Genomic DNA, 21,882 nt, shown 5'->3' on the forward strand with positions numbered 1-21,882 from the left:
TGTCATAGTCTTACAGTACCTCTTAAGTGTAGTAGGGTATGTGTAGTATGTATCATATGGAGCAAAGAAACAAAACTTCATTACACAGCAAATGGCACCAAGAAAAAGCCATTCATTGCTCTTGGATGTCCTGTCATACGCAAACTACAGAAAAATGTGCTGGCTTGCTTACAGGTCATTGCCATTTTTAACCAACACAATTTTTTGATGAGACCAGAAATGCTTGAATAACAAGCAATGTTCACTTCTACAGCATTGATAGAAATTCATGATCATGTATGTCTGAATAAAATTCAGAAATTCTGTCAACTTTTTGTAAAATAACGGCTTTAGATTTCCCCAGTTCTAAATAATTATGCTCTCTAGACTCTTTCCCAGATAGGAAATTCTGTTAGAATAATAATTACATACGGAGTCTTTTTACTAAATTCCCTTTGACTAACTTATTGTTTTAAAATACACTGGTCAAATTTTCTTTCATTACTTTCAACAGAAGACCAAATAAAATCTGAGCAAAATGTTTATGCTGCTTCTTGGAAGTTTCTGTCTATACATAATTGGAAACTTCTGGACAACCTCAATTATCCAAAAACACTTGTACAGAGTCAACATAGTAAAACAGTACATTTTTTTGATACAAAATTCCAGTAGGGAAAGTGCCAAAATGCAATAGGCAATATAATTTGAGCATTATTGCAACAGGGCACAGGATATGCAGATCACTGTGATCCATGCTGAAAGTCTTAAATATGATTAAATAGTCATTTATAATTTCAATATCATTAAAGTCTTATGATTAAATAAATGTATCCGGTCCTTCAAAATACAAAGGACCAGATACATTTTCACTTTGGACACCATGACACCACGTCACCAAATGATGTCCGGCAGATCCTTATTAACATGTTAATATAGGACCAGAGACAAATGGACCTTTTATAGTTGAGAAGAAAGGAGGATGGATAAACATCCTCTCATTCTCTTCTGTTCTCACAAGGAAGAATGGCTCACATGGACTGCAGGCCCCAACACACACATCTGACATCATTCTCAACCTCACAACAATTCCCTACAAAGACTAGGGAAGCTGTAGGAGAAACACTAACTTTCAACTTAACTCAAATTCAATGAAACGAGAAATAAAGGGTTCCTAAAATTCTGTCCTTCTTCCAAGGGAAAGCACACAACAAAATATTCCCTCATCCCCAATAACGGCCTAAGTAAACTATGGTTGTGCACAGCAAAGCCAGGAGGAAGAACAACTGTGCAGGCTATATGAAAAGGGATCAGAAAAAAAGGGGAAAGGAATGTTAAAAGAAGAGATACTGATGAGCATTAAAGAGTTACATAAAGGGGAGTAGCAGAGCAAGAATTCTATCATCACCTCTGCCACAATCGTCTCCTACGGTCTTGGGAAAAAATTCTTAAACTCTCCTTGGTCTCCATCTGCAGAATGCTGCTATTTCCCTGTTTGACACAGATACTTCCAAGTGCTCAGTCACGAAATTTCTACAGAAAGATATGCACTTCCACTAAACAGCACGCAACTCTCTAATTTCTCGTTTATAACAGTTTGAATGAACTGCTTTAAATGAGATGCAGGGCTGCAAATGAACAGTGAACATAAACCTAAGTATTAAATGACTGCTTCCTTTACTAAGTTCTGTCATTCTTGTGCAATGAATGAGGTGGGGAATCCTGTGGAAAAAAATAGAATGTAAATTTATAATTAAATACATACGCACAATAGGGGAAAAATTAAAGACCATGAAGAAAATTAATTTGGGCATTTCCTAATTCCTTACTGATTGATCTTACAGTTACAAATTAGTTGCTGTCCTCCCACTCCTTACAGAGAGAAAATTCATTTCAAAAATAGGTATTTTGGAATGTGGAATAATTCTGAGGAGAAACAGGACACATCACTGAGTAACTTCAACAGTGAATGAGACAGAAACCTCATATGTTATTCTATACACATCCTTTCCTATGCACATGTATCAACCCTGTTTTACAATCCTCTGTAGATGTATCAGGACTGAAATACCATACCAACTGCACATGCATCAATCCAACAGAGTAATGAGAATCATCTATTCAGCAGAAGCTTCCACTCAGATTAAATGCTTTCATTCTCCAAGCCAATGAAATACCAGAGGTTGGTTAGTTTAACTGTGCAACATATCCCATTCACAAAATGAAACTGCAAAAAAACCCCAAAGTTTCACTGAAGCAGACTGGCAATCAAGGAGATCCTTCCTTTTAAAAAACAAGCTTTCATCACCTCGAATTGAAATGCTAGAGCTCTTCATGAGAATAGCCAAAATCTCAGCTACCTGAAAAGCTACATTTCCCCCAATCCGTTTCTTGTTGTGGGTTTTTGTTTTTAACGGCTTATCCATATCTAATAAAATTTTCATGAAACAGGATTTGTTCCTTGCCTGGACTTACTGGTACCAAGTTTCAGCTGAAATGACAAACTGAGCAAATTTTAAGAATCTGAAATAATCCATGGAAAAACTTGAGTAGCTTTAGTACAGGCACTGCAACTCATTCTCTGAAAATAAAAAGTGTTTACAAAGTTCAGCACAAAGTTTAAAACGTACACACAAGATTTTACTCTGGTTCATTATTAGAAAGAATGGATTATTAAGAACACAGCAAAGTGATGGCTAACTGCAATCTGTCATCAGAGAATCTAAATTCAATCTTGTCTACTAGAATGCTGCTCCTGCTACAGAAATACATTTAGATCTAACAACCTAAAGCAGTTTCCTAATTTCCCCACTCATAGTAGGTATCTATTATTAGTAATAAGAGTTATTTTTCCAAATAGGGCATGTGAATTTATCTTTTCTGACTTTAAGAAGAACAAATACTTAAAAAAAAAAAAACATACTGAAAAAGTGCTGTTCGCTGCTTTAAGGATGTATTTTCTAACGTGACATTCTGTTTCATGGTTGCACTTTTAAAATGTCAAATGATCAGAGTAAGAACTTCCATGCATTTTGGATAAATGGTAAGTAAACAAGTTTAGAACAGGGACTTAAAAGCAAAGAGCACAAGCAAAACATAATACAGATGTTAAAAATATAACAAAAATAAATGATCTCAGAAGACCCAAATTACTTCTGCTTTATGTATCAGGAGACATCTGTATCAGGACAAGCCTAAGCTAATGAGAGGCACTAGTTGGAGCACAGATATAAAAGTTATTTCAGTAGTATATATTTTAAATCCTGATTCAAAAGCTCTTGAAAATCTGCGATCAGTGAAAGAACTCAATCTACAGGTGTAGGATCTCTCCTCTCTGGCTATTAAGAAGTTAAGTTCACATAGCATTTTTATTTTTAACTGGAGAGCCTTGAAGTCACAGTTTAGACCTCTTTCTTATTCCTCTTCTGTAAAAATGATGATACTTAGAGATGTGATGAATGCTTTTGGTCTTTTAAAGGTAATAGGGTAGATAGATAGCTACAGGCAGGTTAAAAATCCCCATACATGTGTAGCGACTTGTTTTTATACATTTTTAAACATTACGCTCCCCTATCTTTCCATCAAATACTATTATGAGCTGCTTTGGTTGAATATTTCTAGCAGCCTATTGTACACAGTGCATCACGAGCTGCATGGCCTGAGGCCAGGAAGGAAGGTGTGGAACACGTCTTCACAGGTCGATTTCCACTCTCCAAGTTTTCAAGTATTTGAGAGAAGGTCATGTTACAGCACAGATTTACATAGCAGACAAATTACATGACTGCCTGTTCTCAGCATTTCATAATTTCAATAAAAAATTAGGTCAAACGAAAAGGGGGGGGAGAATAACCCTAACTTTTCACAGTAGTCAGAAAATTAAACAAAAAACTTAGCTGTGAGTCTTGCCAAAACACGGGTAAAAATCCGTATTGACAGTAAATGCAAGTTTGAAGTATTTGATTTACCCTTCCTTTGCAAAATCCATTAGTCCAAAACATATATATTTTTACAAACATATACATTATCAAGGAATGTGTTATTAATTTCACAGTCTGATAGTCTAGTAGGAGCGTTAATAGAGGGAACTGCTCTTTGTATCGTCTGTCTGGATGAAAAGAAGAATAATTTGGAATAGCTTTTTCCCCCCTGAGAGCCTGAAACATAGTGCACTTTAAAAAGGGCAGTATTGGCCAGGCTCAGCACTGCCTGACATTATGTTTATACTAGACAGAGACTAAGATTACAATGTTCATATCTGGCATTCTTTGAGTATAAATTGGCAAAATAATTAATTTTTAAAGTGTTTTTTTTGTTTTTCTTTTTGAGAAAATGATACTATAATATTTTCAGGATAACAACAAGAGCAGTTAAGGATATCATAATGTGAAACAACAAATTTAAAAGTGGTTAGCTATGTATCCATATATCTGTATTTCTCTCAGCTTACAAGACTGATACTTGCACACAAATTCCTACCAACATCATATAGTGTACAGTTTAAATAAGCTAATCATTATCCTAGATAGCTTTCAGGATTTGTTTCAACACGGTCAAGCAGTTGTAGGGTTTAGACTGGCATACTGGTGATAGTCTTATTGAACAAGCAGAAAGAACAAACATTAACAGAGAAATGACTGGTTTCAATAACTTCAATTGGACTTAACGTTATTTCAGTTTCTAAAAATGACAAATATGAAATCTGATTTGCTCTCAGCAGTAAGAAAAAGTTTTAAGCTGATGTATTTTTAAAAAGGACTGTAGTTTTAAGGAACTCCTGAACAATTTTTTTAAGACAGATTCACTGTGTTAGCTAGATTTTATGTGCGTTTGATACCTATTCAACAAGCAAAAAGAGGAAACAGAACTTTTTGTGGAATCTGACATTTTCTCTATTTACCAACACAAACTCAGAGGGATGAATTTTACCAAAAGCTTCAGCTTTGCATGTTATAGCCCTGCAGCTGAAAACTCAGATGAAAAACATGGGAGGTTTTTTCTATGACACAAAAGGAACTTTTGGGAACATTTCCGAAGGATACCAGAAAGCTTGTCTAACATACAATGGTTCCTACTCAGCACAGCCCTCCAAACAAAGAGTAACAGATGCACAACTGGTATTAATAACAAAACATCTCCTCCCTCTGTTAGTCAAGAGAGGACAGCTAAGGACAAATACAGTTTCAGGGTACTTACCTACTCGGAAGTTAGTGGCTGTCAGAGTGTCAGCAGCATGGCCGTTCTCACTAATGAGGGTGGTGGTATTTCCCTTCTCACAGTTGTTCTGACAGTTGCCTTTGGTACAAGTCACTTTACAGATGCTGGGTGTAAAGACCACCTTGATGCGACCAGTGTGATTTCCCACTGTCAGCGGAGGCAAAGAAAAAAAGAAAAATAAACAGATCACTTTGGTATCCATTGATTTCCTTCAAAAAGTTTTAGGAAAAAAAAAAGGCAGGGGGAAGAAAAAGGCGACAGGTCTACAGGAGGAGGGCAGTCTGCAGTGCGCTCTCTCATAGATCTCCAGTGGTGTCTCTGAAACAGGAGTAGGAAGCTTAGCAAACAGAACTCCGGGATCCGCTCCAAAACCACATTTAAAGTCAAGTCACTGGAGTGGGATTAGTAATCACAATGCTGCACTTTATTCACAGGCAGACAAAGAGCAATACCAAGGGCATGACAGCTTAAATAGCCAACCCTGACAGGCAGATGTAATGTAAAGAGGCTGGCTGTGCACCTAGGGGTGAATAAACTCTTGTGTCCTCCTGCATACTTTTCCTGTTTCTGCACTTATTAAGTCACTATTTGTAGCTCGACCCCTGGAAATGTTTTAGGCATGCGGCATGTCTGAAAACATCTGTCTCAAATCTCCTGGCACCCCAGCCTGAAGTGGTCAAACCTTGTGACGCAGCTGCCTGGACCCATTTTTTCACAGTTTTTTGGCACTATTTTTCCACAAGGATTTATATATTATAGACTGAGCTTTGCTGTCAGGTTTTGTTTAAGTAATAAATAGCTCAGAGAAAAGGGTAAATATCAATGCTTGAAAATACTGGTTCTGAGCTCAAAGACAAAAAATGGCGAGATTCTCTTTTTTTATATACTTCCATACAGTCATTTTAAAAACTTGAATGTAATTAAGACTGAGCGAATACTAATTTTAAATTAAGCAAACTAGATGAACTTCTTGTTACAGAATTTGATTTAAAAACAGATGTATTTGATTCCACATCTAACAGCTGAGGACAAAAAAAGAGATTAAAACTACTCATTAGGAAAATTAAGGAAAAAGAACAGATTCCACTTGCAATTATTTAAAAAGAAAACAGTTTGTCCTCTGCACACTTACTAATAAATTCAGCAAGTTCTTGTATATATATCACAGCATCTTTGTGGAAACTATTAATAAATATTTCCATATCAAACCTAACAATCCCAAGAAATGACGCACAGAAAGAGAAGAATCTCCTTCTTCCTCATGTCACAGAAATAAAAAAGTTGCTGGATAGTTGTCTAACCTAGTTTATGCAATACCCTCTGGACAAAAATTTTTTGAAAATCTCAAGAAAATGAAGAAAATCTTCCCACTTCAAAAGAATATAAAGCCTTCTTATTTCTGGCTCTTCATAAACAAATAAATTAAGACAATTGTGCCAACTGTTTTGTCTACAGTAAAGGCATTGCTCTACTTGAACAGCAGCTGTAGTACAGATGCTCCCACCTTATTCTCCCTAAACAATAGCTAGAAAAAGCACAGCCCAGACAGACGCACCAATAAAATACTTCAATTAAAGGCTGGTATTGTGATTTTAGTCGATTTAAACGACACCCTGGATTCTTGGATGCCAAGCATTTCTTCGGAAAATTATCAATACACCTTTCCCAATGAACGGATATAAGTGGCTTGTGAACCGCTGAGGCTAGAACTTCTAAGCTTTCCTTTTGTTAAGCACAGCTTCACAAGCAATACTGCATTTATGTAATTTTATATATACCTTTTCCTAGAAAAGCCCAACCATTTTATATTTTATATTTTCAGATGTTTTAGTAACATTTTTCCTTTAGGATGTGATCTAATTAAAAAAACATGGTTAGTTGAGTCACAAAAGTCAGTCCTGCCTACACTGTAAAAACCAGTATTGGGGGACCCACACAAGTTTTCCATCTTAGCTAAAAAAGAAAAAAAAATTGGCTTTGCCGGTATAGATGGAAGTAAACCATGATTTAATTCTCCTTCATAGTATTCTGCAGTATGTTGTTGAGTGCTGAGCCGTAGCAAAATTTGGGCATAATGTTTATAACAAAAAAAAACCATCATATTTTAAAAATAATTTTTATCACCTAGTTCAGATTTTATTAGAAAAATTCTGTAGCAGAATTTTTGGTAGAAGAGACACCTTAGTATGAGACTGAATGGAAATTGTAAATTTGCCTCTCACCCCTTTTGAGTAAGAAAATATTAGCACGTAAGTTTGAGAGTAGCAACATAGGAACGGCAGCTGAACAACACCTTCAAAAACACAGTCCAGTATCTACAGAGGTAAAGAGTATCCATGAAAGAATATTTAAATGCAGCTTTTCAGGGAAGTAAGAAGTCTGAAAAGCAGCATGATGTAGGCCCTAGCCCCTACAAGTATTCAAATCATTATTCAGCAATGCTTTTGCTATAAAACAAATTCATTTCTCACAAATATTCCTGTTTTACTAGTTGCAAAGAGCCAGAAATAAAGACAGCTGCATATTCTTTTGACATGGGAAGATTTTCTCCTTCTTTCTCAGATTTACGAAAGCTATAATGAAACTATTATTTTCTTCTCCTTGCCTAGCAGGCCACAGTTTTTAACCTCCTCCATTCTTCTGGAGACATTCAGGAAGGATACAAAGCTAATAATGACCTCTGAGCTGAAAATTGACCAGTGTATGAGGAGATGATTCAAGGCAGAGACATTATCTTCATCCTTCTCTGTAGTTGTACCTAAGTAGACAGTACTAGCCTCACACATCCTAAGGTTTAGGGACCTTAACAGTGAGTATAATACATGCAGATTTAAATTGAAAACAGATCAGAAACCCTTCTCCTGAAAGGAAGCTTTTGGCAGAAACTGTGCAAGGTTAGACTCCTGGACTTCCTTGAATCCTCTCCCTTTCTTCTCTTCTCTTCTCCAAAGAGGGGATGATTTAATTCTAAATGAGAAACTATATCCTTCGATATCTCTTGGCTGGTTTGGCAGTATTAATGTTAAAAGCCACAATTTCAAACTAGAAAAAGCCCATTACTGCTATAGCCTTGACCTCTTTTGGTTTTGGGCTAGTTCATATTAAAGAAGGACAGTACATTTTTAAGGTAGCATACAGATTATTTTCCTCTTTAAACTCCAGACGCTTTACTCATGATGCCACTGTGACAGACATGACAAGATCTGCAACATAGATTATGTCAAATTCATTTCTGGAAAAAAATGACGGTGCTACAGCACTGCAACATATCTGGATTTTTTTTTTTTTTTAAATATATATAGAGAGAGACAGAAATGTATCATAAACTCTTCAAAACCAATTTTAAACATGTGGAAATGAAACACCTCACTCTGCTCTGAAGTAGAACACCAGACTGAAGAAATACAAATGTGAGACCAGATATATAAATGAGCCTAATGAAAGACAACAAAAGCAGAAGATACAAACACCAAATAAACAGCAAAGCTACTGAAAAAGTGGCAGAACTAGAGATAAACTCATACTGTTGTTTTAATAAAGATAAGACAATCAGGATTGCTAATACTGGCTAAAGCTTCATCCCTGAGCTAGGCAGCAAATTCACAAGGAGGCTCAGCCAACTGCGCCATCATCCTGCCTCGTAGTCCAGGCTCACCGATACCTAAGAACTCTTAGATACATTTGTCAAAGGAGATCAGTGGAAGAACGTACCCGTAATTTCCAAAATCTGTGAAACTCTCTTGAGCCAGATTCAAAAAAGAAAGATGCCTGGGTAAAGTGATGAGATTTTAGTTGAAAATTGGCACCACATGTATGTAATTTTCTTTCCATCTCTGTAAGTCACTATGATATAATATTATGAACACGGCAAGCTCCTGCTGTGATAAATTTATGATTTAACAACAACTGCAGGAGAAATGGAAAATATAAGCAAAAGGATTTCTTCATAGACTCCCTTCTGCCCCCACTGTCCATCATGACAAACTGATTTTTTTTTTCTGCATTAGCAGAAAAGGTGAATGAGTTAAGACAAGGCAGGTGGCAGGTTTTAGGTCCAGGTGGTCACAACGGCTCACACAGCCATGCCTGGGCAGAGTTGTATAAGGGGAAGGATTCCTCCTCAACCTCCTGGGTCCCTTTGTCTGTAATGCTACTCACTCTTCATTTCTTTCTAGAAGAATTTCTATAAACACATTTTTTTCCTTGGTTTTATGGCTGCCCTTACAGCTCCAGCATTCTGCAAAGATTTAACGAGACAGCATTCAATAGCTGTAGCGGATCTCAGATTTGTGGCACGTCCCTGTTTTGCAGGAAGACAATGGGCTAGCAGCACCAGTGAAAGCACAACTAGTATTCAGTTAAAAAGATGACTACACTGTACTGTGTCTCATAGGTCAAGTGGGGCAAAGAGAAGAAAATATTTTAATGTGTTGAAAAATTATTATGTTATTGTGTGTATGATGTTTTTGTGCTTCACAGTGATCTAATCAAAAGGATTCACAACAAAAATCACAAGCAGTGGCTTATACTGTGGACTTGGCTGGTAGAGCTTACACATACCTCTCCCATAATCCTTGCACAAAAATTCTGTCTGATTCTACTTTTAGAGGGGTTTGTGTTTTTTTTAATACCTTCACTTATGACAAATATCCTGAGGCAAATCTTCTGACGAAACAGAACTAAGCAAACTGTAGGCTTTCCATTAGTACCTCCAACAACGACATGTACTACTCTGTTTTCATGACATCCTACTTCTGCACTGAACCCAGTATGTTTTCATATGTGTATCTACACAGAATCTCATCAGACATGAAGATTCTATCTTAAAATTACATTCTCTTCCCAAAGACAATAGATTAGCTCAAGCAATTTCATGTTTTCAAATGGTAACCATGATGCATGAGGAGAACTTTGGAATGAAAAATCTATCTTCTCAAATCAAAGCTGGTAAGCTTTTAAACAGCAAATAGATTCAACGTTTTAAATTCTCAGATGACCAACTCCCTCTCTTTTTTCTTAATTAAATGCTGACAGAAAAAAAATAAAGCAGCAGAAGGAAATGACTTATTTCCTAAAACAGGTGTCTCCCAATTATTTCACCAGTCCACCTGGTTTAATCCTTACTACTAGATATGCTTGTTCAGCCAAAAGGAAAGCTGACATTGTATAAAAATCAACCACATAAGTAAAATAATTAAGCTTCTAGAACTATTGTCGAATGACCTTTTTACACTGTTGACAATATATGAGGAAGTTCTATCTTATCACTACTTAGTCATCAATTTAAAACAAACAAAAAACCCCCAAAAACCTAGTTCCCAAAGATCAGAACAAGTTGAAACTCGGCTATCATACATCTTAGGTCTATCACAGAGTCTGGAAGATTTACTAATGCTAAGAGCTAAGTGGGGGGGAGAGAAGAAAGATAAAGACACACTAGATCCACATACAGACCAGAGGCAGATCTTCCCTAAATTTCAGATGACACATTGAGAGGAATACAGCCCTTGCTAGGCATAGAAAGGACTGAAAGAGACCCTAAAGAGATCACCTGATCTCCCCTCTCTTCTTTTTCCCAACACAGGATGAAACAGCAGCATTACACAATAAGTTTGTCTGGCCTATTCTCAGAACCTTTCCATTATGCAGATTCTACAGCGTCCCTAAGGAACGTATTCCAGTGCTTCAGCGTCTCTTATTACAAAGGTATTCCTAATACCTAACCCACATTTCCCCTATTGCAATTCAAGTGTCTTATTGCCCCTGCCTTATCTAGAGCAAACTCTGACAAAACCTTATGCCTCTGTGGATCAATTTCTAACATACTTGAAGACTGCTACCGTGAATCTCCCTCAGTCTCAATTTTCTCCAGACCAAAGCCACCTGAACTTTTTCAGTCTAAAGGGCTGTATTTCACAGACCTCCATTCCTTCTTGTTTTGCTTTTGCTACCACTCACTTGGTCCTCATCTTTCTTCAAATATGTTATCCAAAACTAGACAATACTGCAGCTGAGGTCTGATCAGTGTTGGGGAGAACAGCAGGATTACTTAATACAGCTTACATAAAATGCTTCTGTTGGTATAACTTATTTTCTCCCCCAGCAGTACACTATTGATACTTCATACTCAGACCCAGTCTGCAGGCTAGGCCAAAGGGGCACAGATCTCCCAAATTCCTTTCTGATCTGTTGATATGGATTTCACCCCAGCAAAGTGAATGTGGAACATTCCTTACATGACCTTGGTAGGACTGAACCCAGCCCTTATTCTGCTCTGAGTAAAACCTTCTGCATTCAAACCTCCTGCATTTAAGCCTCACCCATCTGAAAACCAGGCAGAATGTGAGCCTTATTCTTTCTGTAACAGTCACAAGCACAAACAAGTCTGAAAACCACATGGATTCAAAAAGGCAAGGCACAGTTGCTGGGTAATTTCATTTTTTGCTTCAATATACTATGCCTATCTTCAGGTAGGGCAGTGCATCTTCACTCTTTCCAGAAACTTTATTACAGTACACTTGCACACCTCACACCTGGTTTTCTTTTCATAAGCATTGGGAGAAATTAGACATGGCAATGAAATTAAAAATAAGATGACCTAGCTTTATTTCATCCAAGATCCAATGCCTTCTTTAATGCTTAAAAGTACTCCCTACAGTTATGCATGAGGTGAGGTGTATGTGTGCGTACCCACCCAGCCAAACATTTTGAACAAGAAGGCAGTATGTCAAGCTGTACTTTATTTACCATGTCTAGACAGCTATAGCCAGACATTATTGACATGTAATTAATGCCAGCATTCCTTTTACTTATTGTTATTTCTGTAACTCCTTATTTTTGTTGCATTTGTATGATCTTACATATCTTACAGGTGTTTCATTAGTTAATACAGCTTAACCTTTGATATTTTGTCACTTTTAAAGTATTCAGTTCTATTGCCTTTATGCAAGCCAGTGGGGCTTCAAAGAGCAAAACACGACCAGCTACCTATGATGACAGTAACTGAACAGTGATCTCCATGGCTGCTTTTTGTTGCCATTTTTACTGCCACCATTGCTGTTGTACACACTTCTGTATACCTATTTCTGACTAGCCAAGTCACTACGTCTTCTCATCATTTCCTACTTCTGTCTTATTTAGATGTTCCTACCACAATCTTCTCCCTCCAGTCAGAAACGAGCTCTCAGACTTCTTGCTTCTATTGCACTCTTGTTTCTTTACCCTCTTTTTAAGCCCTGCTTGCTTCTTCAGCATCCTTGAAAGACAGGCAAAGAAATCATCCAGAAGACTCAATGCTTCCAAGGTAAGGAAGATAACTGAAAAGAGCTATCTGGAAAAGCCTTTTTCCTTCCCGATTATCACAGGGATACCATCTCTTCCTTGATCCCTGCCACAGCAGAGACAAGAGGGACTTCTGCTGTTTTCCTCATCACCATCCCCACCACACCCCCCAAAAAAACTATTCTAGGAGAGGCAAGGAACCCACTCTTCAGTTCTCTTAATGTCAGTTTAAGATAGAGATGAAAGTAAACAGTGTACTGTTTGAAGCAATTTTCTACAGCAAAACTTGCTCCATTCAATTAGGTTTTCTTCATTAATTTTGGCAGATTCTGACAAACTCTCTGCTTTCTACAACCCAGGCTTGGTGTGTTTTCTTTTATATGGATAGCTGTCACTTAAGTATCAAAGGAGGACATGCAGGCACAAGTGCTGAGATTGTTTTCAAAGACATTCATAATTGTATTTACATGCCCCCCAGGAGCCCTTTGCTGACAAATTCTCTTACTGACACAGCCTTTTTAGAGCAAGTCAGAGGAATTCACAGTAATTACAATCATTTTTGTCCTGTGCAAGTGCATAACATACAAATCACACAGATCTGAAATCTGGGATCTCTGTCAGCAGGCTTTATGAATCACCTTTTGTGATCTTTGTCTTTTTTACCACTACAAAGATTCTCTACACGCAGTCCTCAGGCAATGAACATCCTATCTTGAACTACAGCCATTTTCCATGCTTAAAGCAATTTTAAAAACCCTTATCAATAGTTGGTAGTGAGAAATATAATTATCATTTCCCTTTACATAGTTTAGGATGTTCCAGAAGAATATACCAACCCAAATAAATTAACAGAGACTGCAATGTGGTTTGAGATGTCTGACAGAATGGCCTCAACTCTGTCCAATTAAATTTATTGAGGGATAATTCTTTTAATCCGTTTTTTGTTTATTTGTTTTAAAGGTATTACATGTAGACTAGATCCACAAATGGATATGATGTTAAAAAGCTTAAATTTTAGCCTTGAGTTATACCACTAATCAGTCTCAGGTCTCTTGTACAAGGGATGAGAGAAATTAATTGCATGGAGCAAGCAGCCTAACCAGGACACTGAACAGGAATGTCCCCAACGCATTAAACAGGAAATGCTGAGGACATAAAGGTGCTTGGTTCAAACCAGCGCTTAAATCAAATTAGGGCTCAGACACATTTCGTTGAGGAACTCGGTGACTCTTCACTACAGCTGGGTTCCAAACACCCACCATGACTACACTATAGCGCTCCCTAGGGATCTTAATCCTGCAGGAGAGGTTAACAAGGCTTAGCTGACTGCACTTCTAAGGACAGGCAAGCAGAAGAGTGCTTCAGCTGCAGGCTCAGGTGGGAATTAAGCAAAATATTAGCACCTAGATGGCCTGTCTTCTTCAGAGCAAAGTAATTTTCCTGAAACAGAACTTCAAGCTCTTCAAGAGTCACATGCTTGAAAGTTCACATCCATGCTTCAGGTTTGGGGTTGGAGACAACTCCAGCTGTAGGCAACCCAGCACAGGATTCAGGCCCACAAACCTTTTTTAACTCCCATTCAGGTTATCCAGATTCTTATGTACCTAAAGCGCATCTGGACCCAAAAGGTTTTCACTTGAGGGATAAGGGAACAAAAGCCAAAAAGCTACTTTTAGACACAGACAATTGTCTTTACATCTAGGACAGAAAGCCATTCTACACAATGCTCATCTCAGCTGTAACGAAGCAGCAATGACTTCACAGCCCACCACAAGCAATTTTCCAATGGTGGCTGCTGCAGGTACTACTGCAGGAATTGCACGCTCAGATAGTGAAGTCAGCATCTTTACACATAAACGTACAGCCATACAGGACCTCAGGTGGGCACAGATGAACACACGTTATTAGTGTCATTGACACTTTAGTATTATCAGCTAAATACAACCATTACTGACCACTTTATCAACAGGACTCTTTCAAGAAGGTCTGAATTAGGCCTTTATACACTGGGAATGAGACCCATTCCCACCTGATCTCACTCATCTGAAATGAAGCATTTTGCCTAAGGTAATTATCTAAGCTACTTTCACTATCAAGACAACAGACTTTACCCTGCCCTATGATAGCATTACAAGTTTTGAGTTGGAAGAGTGTTCTTTCTTTAGAAAATAAGTTCTTGAGATAGACACGGTTTCCCCCCTCCCAGGGTACGTGACTCCCTTAAATGAGAAACCAAGTCTTAGGTGCAACACTCTGAATGTGTTTACCATTTCCAGGAAGAACAGGGAATATAAATTAAATGAATATTACTAAGTATATTCACTTAACGTTCCATTTCCTGAAAGGAAGCAACTGAAAAGCACTAAGGAAGTCAACAAACTGTAAACAGTGACAAAGGACAGAACGTCATGGAATCAAGTTATAAATGAACATAGCCCTCTCTGCATGCTGAATCACCATTAAAAATCTTCTCTCTCAGCACTGCGTGAAGCCAAGATCTTTTTTTCCTTTAATTTTCTGAAGGGGGAAAAAATGACGACAGAAATAAGGATGTCACTGATTCTGAAATCTCACTTTCACTGGGTATGAAAGGACCTTCTTCTTCTTGCAGTACGTTTTTTGTCAACATTTGTTCATTCGCTCCTTCTGGCATGGGCGACAACACTGACATCAGAGAAGAGCACTTTCACATCTCCTATGAGTAAAACCAGACTTAGCTACTTGCTACAGTCAGAACCAATTCTTGGTGTCCAAGACTTGTATCACAGCAACTCTGGAGTTAGCTTGGCTAAGGGACTTTTAATGTTTATTTGTGTGGGTTCAATTGGTATCTATATCCAGCTAAATTACTATTTTTCAAACACGTCATGGAGGTTTTCCCCTACAGAATTTTCTGGAAAGCCTCCTCTTTTTCTTCTTGAGAAATCTTTGGGTTTGGAGCCAATTCTCTTTCATCACAGCAGTTGAGATGCATTTGTCTCAGTCTGTGTTTTCCCCTAGCTGTAACACGTTTTGAACTGATTTTAATTCCATTTGCCAGATCACCAATCTGTTTTTCCAACATTTTTCCCCACACTGCTCTTTATCAGTCTTGGCGTCCATATTTTAAAGCATAGAGAGATGATATATCATTTTTGGGTGAATGTAACATTTAAATTAGTTCCTATAAAAGCACCAGCACCCTTTGCCTGTCACGCAGACATTCAATTACTGGTGAGCTCAGGGCCATAAAATCTTTTTAGAGTCCAAAGAGAAAAATACAGTACTTTTTTGGGGGTGCTGATTTACTGGCCTCCTCAGTTGTGAACCCTTTACGGATACACAAACAATCACAAAGATGGCTTAGAAAGGGTATTGTTAAAATGCCTGCAGCTATAGTATATTGAGAGAAGTAGTTTCTATTTATACAGAGCTGTTCTGTCTCCAAGGATTTCAAAGAATTCCATAGTCTCTTATAATTGCTACATAAACTATGTCCATTTGTTACTTTTTCAGAATTTGTCACTCTACTTTTTAAAGCAAAAGCAAAGTAAATGGGCTGCTTGATTTGATAGAGTTAACTGCATTAGTGCGAGTTTAGCCTCTTGTTTCCAAGTCCCACTGGAATCAAATACAAACTTTAAATGTCTGTTACGAACTGTCATGCCTTTCAATAGCAGTATGGGTAATGCTCTTAAATGGGAAAAGGACGCTTTACTAAAATTGTTCAGGCTTTGTAATCAAAAAAGCCACACTGTTGTTTGACCCTGATACTGACTGCACCAGAATTTTTTCTTAAAACCTTTTAGAATGTCCCTGAAAAATCCCCTTCGCCTCTTGGAGGGGAGCAAAGGCTTTGAATACACATGCAAGTGTTTTGCATTTGAGAAAATAAAACAAAAAAGTCCCTGACATTTATGCAATTACCACATAACATTATTTGTATTCTTATGTACAACCTCAGGAGCAAGACATGAATGTCAGTTCCCATGAGCGACAGCAGTGAATTTGACTCTACATCCCCTCCAAGCAGACTGTGTTGTGAAGTTTCAGTTATTTCTGCTTGTTAGTCTTCTAACTGTTCATTCTATTTTTACCACCCCATTCTGCTGGCTATACCTTGTTTAATCAGAGTATAGCCTTAACATCCCCCCCTTACCTCCAAATTTCCTAAAACTTCTATTTAGAGAAGTTACCAGTGTTCAACTCTAATATCCATACATACATATGTAGGCAGAAGTTACAAGGAATATAACGCAATGCTCTAGTTAAGACAAACCAGTGAGAGAATCATTTTGCTGTTTATGCAGAGCCGTTCCGCAAACAAATACCAAGAAGGGTGGAAAGAATATCTGACCCACTGAAGACCTGAGGGAGCTTTTCGCCTTAAGTCAACAGACACTGAATTGTGGTAGAATGTCAAATCATACAGATGCATTTACATGGAGCACGTGTCATATCTCGGTATGTGGGGTTGTTTTAAACAGTAAAACATTTATGTATTTTACAGCTATTTACCCATACTTACTGATGGGGAAATACTATTATTATGATGTAAGTGTCACATAGTGAAGTCAGAATGGTGCAATTTCACAAAAATAGTTTAAATTGGAATTTCAAAGCCACACCTGTTTTTGCTTAAATCAACCTATGAAGTCATCAGTGAAACCAGCATGAGTAAACTATATATGAGCTTAAAAAAGAGCTTCTTTAAGTTATCAGTGTATTATGCTTCCAATAGTAGGAAAGCGATTGTTATGCCAAAATTGTAACAGAGTATTCTGCACATCACAGTTCTAAGTGGTGGTACATTTTCTTCCACATTAATCTTATGTATATAAACATACATAAAATTATGCTGTAAAACATGACACAATATAATGTATCTCTAGTTAGAACAGTTACACACTTTCATATGATTGTTTCAGCTTCATCTTTACACAAGGATTTAAGTACTGCCCACAGAACCATGCGCAGATTCTAAAAGTCTCATATCCATACACCCGTAGTTGCCCAACCTCAAACCACAACAAACACAACGAACCCATAGTAGGGTGCTGCACGCCTGCATTCACTAACCATTATGTGACCTGCACTACTTAAATTCGAGACATGTTTTCATTTTGTACCTAAAAGAGAAAGGAGACAAGTCTCCTTAATACATTTTATAAGGAATTTTAGTGGAAGACCAAAAAACCCCCATCTATGTAAAAGAAAGGAAAAAAGTCTTCCATACTATTTAATTGTATAAACTTAACACATAACTTCAATTGCAAAATTCACGTACATTTCATATTGTCTTCCTGAATAAACAGATTAGGCTCATTTTCCTTCTTAAACATATATTTATCCTTGGGATAACTTTGTTATATAAACACACGCTTTATTTACTTCACACAATGCCACTCCAGCTGTGGGTAAGGTAACCTATACCTACTCTTCAGTTTTCCTTTTGCTTTTAGCGTGATTTCTGATCGCCTCAGCTACTAATTAATACATTTTCACAACATGGCTCTAAGACAGGGAAGTAGTGGTGTCATCATGGCTCAGTGCCAGGTCCTGCACTTGGGTCACAACAACCCCATGCAACGCCACAGGCTTGGGGAAGAGTGGCTGGAGAGCTGCCTGGCAGAAAAGGACCTGGGGCTGCTGGTTGACAGCCGGCTGAACATGAGCCAGCAGTGTGCTGAGGTGGCCAAGAAGGCCAATGGCATCCTGGCCTGTATCAAGAATAGTGTGGCCAGCAGGACCAGGGAGGTGATAGTGCCCCTGTACTCGGCACTGGTGAGGCCGCACCTCGATACTGTGTTCAGTTTTGGGCCCCTCACTACAAGAAGGACATCGAGGGGCTGGAGCGTGTCCAGAGAAGGGCAACGAAGTTGGTGAAGGGTCTAGAGAACAAGTCTTATGAGGGACAGCTGAGGGAGCTGTGGTGGTTTAGTCTGGAGAAGAGGAGGCTGAGGGGAAACCTTATTGGTCTCTACAACTACCTGAAAGGAGGTTGTGGCAAGGTGGAGGTCAGTCCTAGTAAGTGATAGGACAAGAGGAAATGGCCTCAAGTTGTGCCAGGGGAGGTTTAGAGTGCATATTAGGAAAAATTTCTTCACGGAAAGGGTTGTGAAGCACTGGAACAGGCTGCCGAGGGCAGTGGTTGAGTCCCTATCCCTGGAGGAATTCAAAAGACGGGTAGATGTGTTGCTTAGGGACATGGTTTAGTGGAGGACTTGGCAGTATTAGGTTAACCGTTGGACTTGTTGATCTTGAAGGTATTTTCCAACCTAAACAATTCTATGATCATTGAACACATGGGGAATTGTAGCCCAGTGAGGGGTGTGTGAAAGTATCCTACACATGCAGGCAACACAAACTCCAACACCACCAGACAACTGATTTCAGAAGCAGAAATTCCACTTTTTTCAGCTCAATGGGCAAAATGCACAATGCCACTAACCCTCAACCACCTCGGGCTGGAAAATGAGGTGTATATTTAAAAGCATTTTCTGAAGAATCATTTAACACCAGAACTGGATAGAGTGAAACTGAACTTCCTAGCCTCTTCCTGCTGTAATAAGCAGTTCTCACAATAACTGTGCGGAAAGGAATTCCAGAAAGCGCACGTTCAGTTTAATTTGCTTATTATGATATATTTATACATTTTAGACCAATAGAAACAGCACAGAAGTCTCTTAACTAACTCTCTTTTGCATTACATTTATAAAGCCAGGGAGATCAGCACTGATATTTAGAGGATCCATGCTCAGCTCATGCTGACTAGTAGTTACTATTTAACAGTGCCATTAAAAGAGCAGTGGAAAATGTCTGAGGTAGATGTACCTGAGTTACTAAAAGTATCATCTTCCTACTGTTTTGTACACTACTAGGTTGCAAATAGAATTTTACAGTTGAAGTTCCTGTGCTGATGCTATTGCTACTGTTCTATTCTTAGAGGATTTTTAACCCTGAGGTTTCAAATATTCAGGCAGATTATAAGACAAGTGTGCCAGTATGTACTTTTAAGAAATCAATGCATCCCTTGAGAACTACTCAGAGTTCACAGTGAGCTTATATAAGATAGGCTATTTGGCTGGCCTCAGCTACATGTCAGAGTATTTCTGATGTTTACATTACAATTGTTGAGATCCACATGATCGAATCCTTTTCAGTTATTCTTTGCTGATCATATCAATTCCACTGCAAGCTTATTTTCATCACTATATATTCAATCTTCCTACTCATGCTAAACCATATTTATACTTTCTCTGCAGCTGTCAGTCTATCCAACATGAGCTATTTTCATTTGCTTGAGAAGGCTCTGAATTTCCAAAGCCTCATCCTTAAGTATTTGCTAATTCTGCACAAAGATATCTGAAGATTAATTTGCAGTAGCTTAAATATACCAGCATACTGATTAAATAGGATCAGATAGATGCTTTACAGTGTAATAACTTTAACAACAGATGATTTAGAAGCATGCAAACAGAATAGCATTTCAGCTCTGAAGACAAGCACTTTAGAATTATACAATGCCATATTTATGGGTCCTGATTTTTCTCTCTCTTTCTGTACTGAATGTAGTACGAACCCTTTGAAAAAAGCAATATATAGCCATACAAATGTTATTATTGTAACCCCAATGGCTTACTGAATTTTCAAGCTCTGTTGATGTGATATATAACTTTACAGTAAAATTCAGTTTAAAAGGCAAGAAAAGAACAGACCATTTTGCTATCTTTAATAAGACTGCATGAAGAACTGCATGTTCTGAAAGCTATCAGAGAAATGAAACTGCTCATAAATACACCACAGTAAACGTTCCAGGAGGAACCTTAAATTAATTTTAATTGAAAAATGTTTAATGTGACTAATCTTTAACATGTTTTCCCTAGTATCTCCAAAAGCACCACTATAATGGGACATTCAAACACAACTGACTGTCTATAAATCAGCAGATGCCCAGAAGCACCTACGCAGGGTTGGCAGTTTTCCTCCCGAAGCACCATTAGCCCACATCTCATTTGCTTCTGCCATGACAGACCTGGCTCCTAAGGTATCTCAGGACTGACACCTGTTTCAGTTTCAAGTCTATCCATTTCATGTCACAGACATGACAGAATGACTTGCTTTGCACCCCATGTTAACTGATAACTATCAACTCTTAGGCGATGCCACCAAGTATTATATGGCTACTATTTCTTCTCTTCTCTGAAACAAATATTTAATAACAAGGAAAAAGGAAAGGTCTTGAAGTATTCAGTACTAACTTTCAGGCTTTTGCTTTTGAATAAAATTATTACATTTTCCCCTCTTCCTTTTTAAGTATCTCCACATTGCCTTTACTGATTCCTTTGCTCAATGAAATAAGAGGCTCTGCCATGAAACAAGATTATACATTTAACAGCAGTGACAAAATACCATGAGATCATCAGCCACTCTCATAAATTTCCTCATATTAACTAGACAACGAATGTCAGCCCTGCTATAAGCATGAAATAATTCACAGGAGCTCATCCCTCAGTTCACAACAGGGCTAGGAACTGCATATCGGTGGTTATCACAGAACACCTGACATGAAATTTCACATCCTAATCTTACCTCACTGTAATTAATTCAAACACCCCTAACATTAAAATACTGACAGTTGAAGTTTAACAAGCAATTTTTATGGAAACAAGTAGTCTTCTATACTTGGAGTCCATTCCAGCACCTCGAGAAACCAGAAGCCACCCTAAATACACATAGGTGGCCATGTTCCAGGTCTCCTGTTCAGGCCAGGTATATATAATCTTGAACTCAAGCTCAAACAGCACTCTGTACTAGCAGATACCTAAACCGCTTCATCAGAAGTTGCAATCACTGACTCCCACCTCACAAATGTAGAAGTGGATGCAAAACGGGTAAAGTGACCTTTTTTACGCTGCTCAAAAGCCCAGTATCAGAAATTTCAACACCATACAAATAGCCTCAGACTTAGTCCTGCGTTTTACTTCTGAGCCAACACTTAAGTCATGACTCATCAGGCCACAAAACCTGTTTTAACTATCTGTCCTTTGGATGTTTTAAGAATCATAGGCTTTCCAATAAAGGTAGAATGTTTTACTAATGCATCTCTCACTGAGGGACTGCTTAGGATTTGATAACAAATACTCTATGTCTTCAGCTCCTGGCTTCCTTCTCCCAGTCATGTCCCTCAGAGTCCTGTAGCTAATGGAGGAGCTCCAATAAGCTAGAAAGAGCTAGAAGCACTGGCTTCTTTGTCTTAGAGTTGCATGGAGTTATTTCCTTATATTATGATAGGAGAAAAAAAATCTCACACAACCCATTCGTTTAGTGGCAGCTTGGTACTTGAAAGTAACACTAAGTGTATATAAGGTAGACTAACTCAAACAGCCTGAAAGAAGGGGGCAAAGGTGAAGATTTTTTGGCCAGAATCCA

The 21,882-nt window shown here is 38.1% G+C and overlaps 1 protein-coding gene across 7 annotated transcripts in view; it reads right to left on the reverse strand.

Moving 5' to 3' along the window:
* LTBP1 (latent transforming growth factor beta binding protein 1) overlaps positions 1 to 21,882 on the reverse strand; it is a 210,468-nt gene that overhangs the window by 135,818 nt on the left and 52,768 nt on the right. For 5 of the 7 annotated variants that reach the window (XM_087776963.1, XM_087776965.1, XM_087776964.1 and 2 more), the window contains exon 5: positions 5,170 to 5,337. In XM_087776963.1, the coding sequence (XP_087633089.1) occupies positions 5,170 to 5,337 (168 nt within the window). Of the gene's footprint in view, positions 1 to 5,169; positions 5,679 to 21,882 lie in introns of those variants that run through there. The other 2 variants (XM_087776967.1, XM_087776966.1) reach the window with 1 other exon arrangement.

Source organism: Nipponia nippon, unplaced genomic scaffold (assembly GCF_047370975.1).
Source record: "Nipponia nippon isolate SJK-2023a ecotype South Korea unplaced genomic scaffold, ASM4737097v1 scaffold_4, whole genome shotgun sequence".
Classification (NCBI taxonomy): domain Eukaryota; kingdom Metazoa; phylum Chordata; class Aves; order Pelecaniformes; family Threskiornithidae; genus Nipponia; species Nipponia nippon.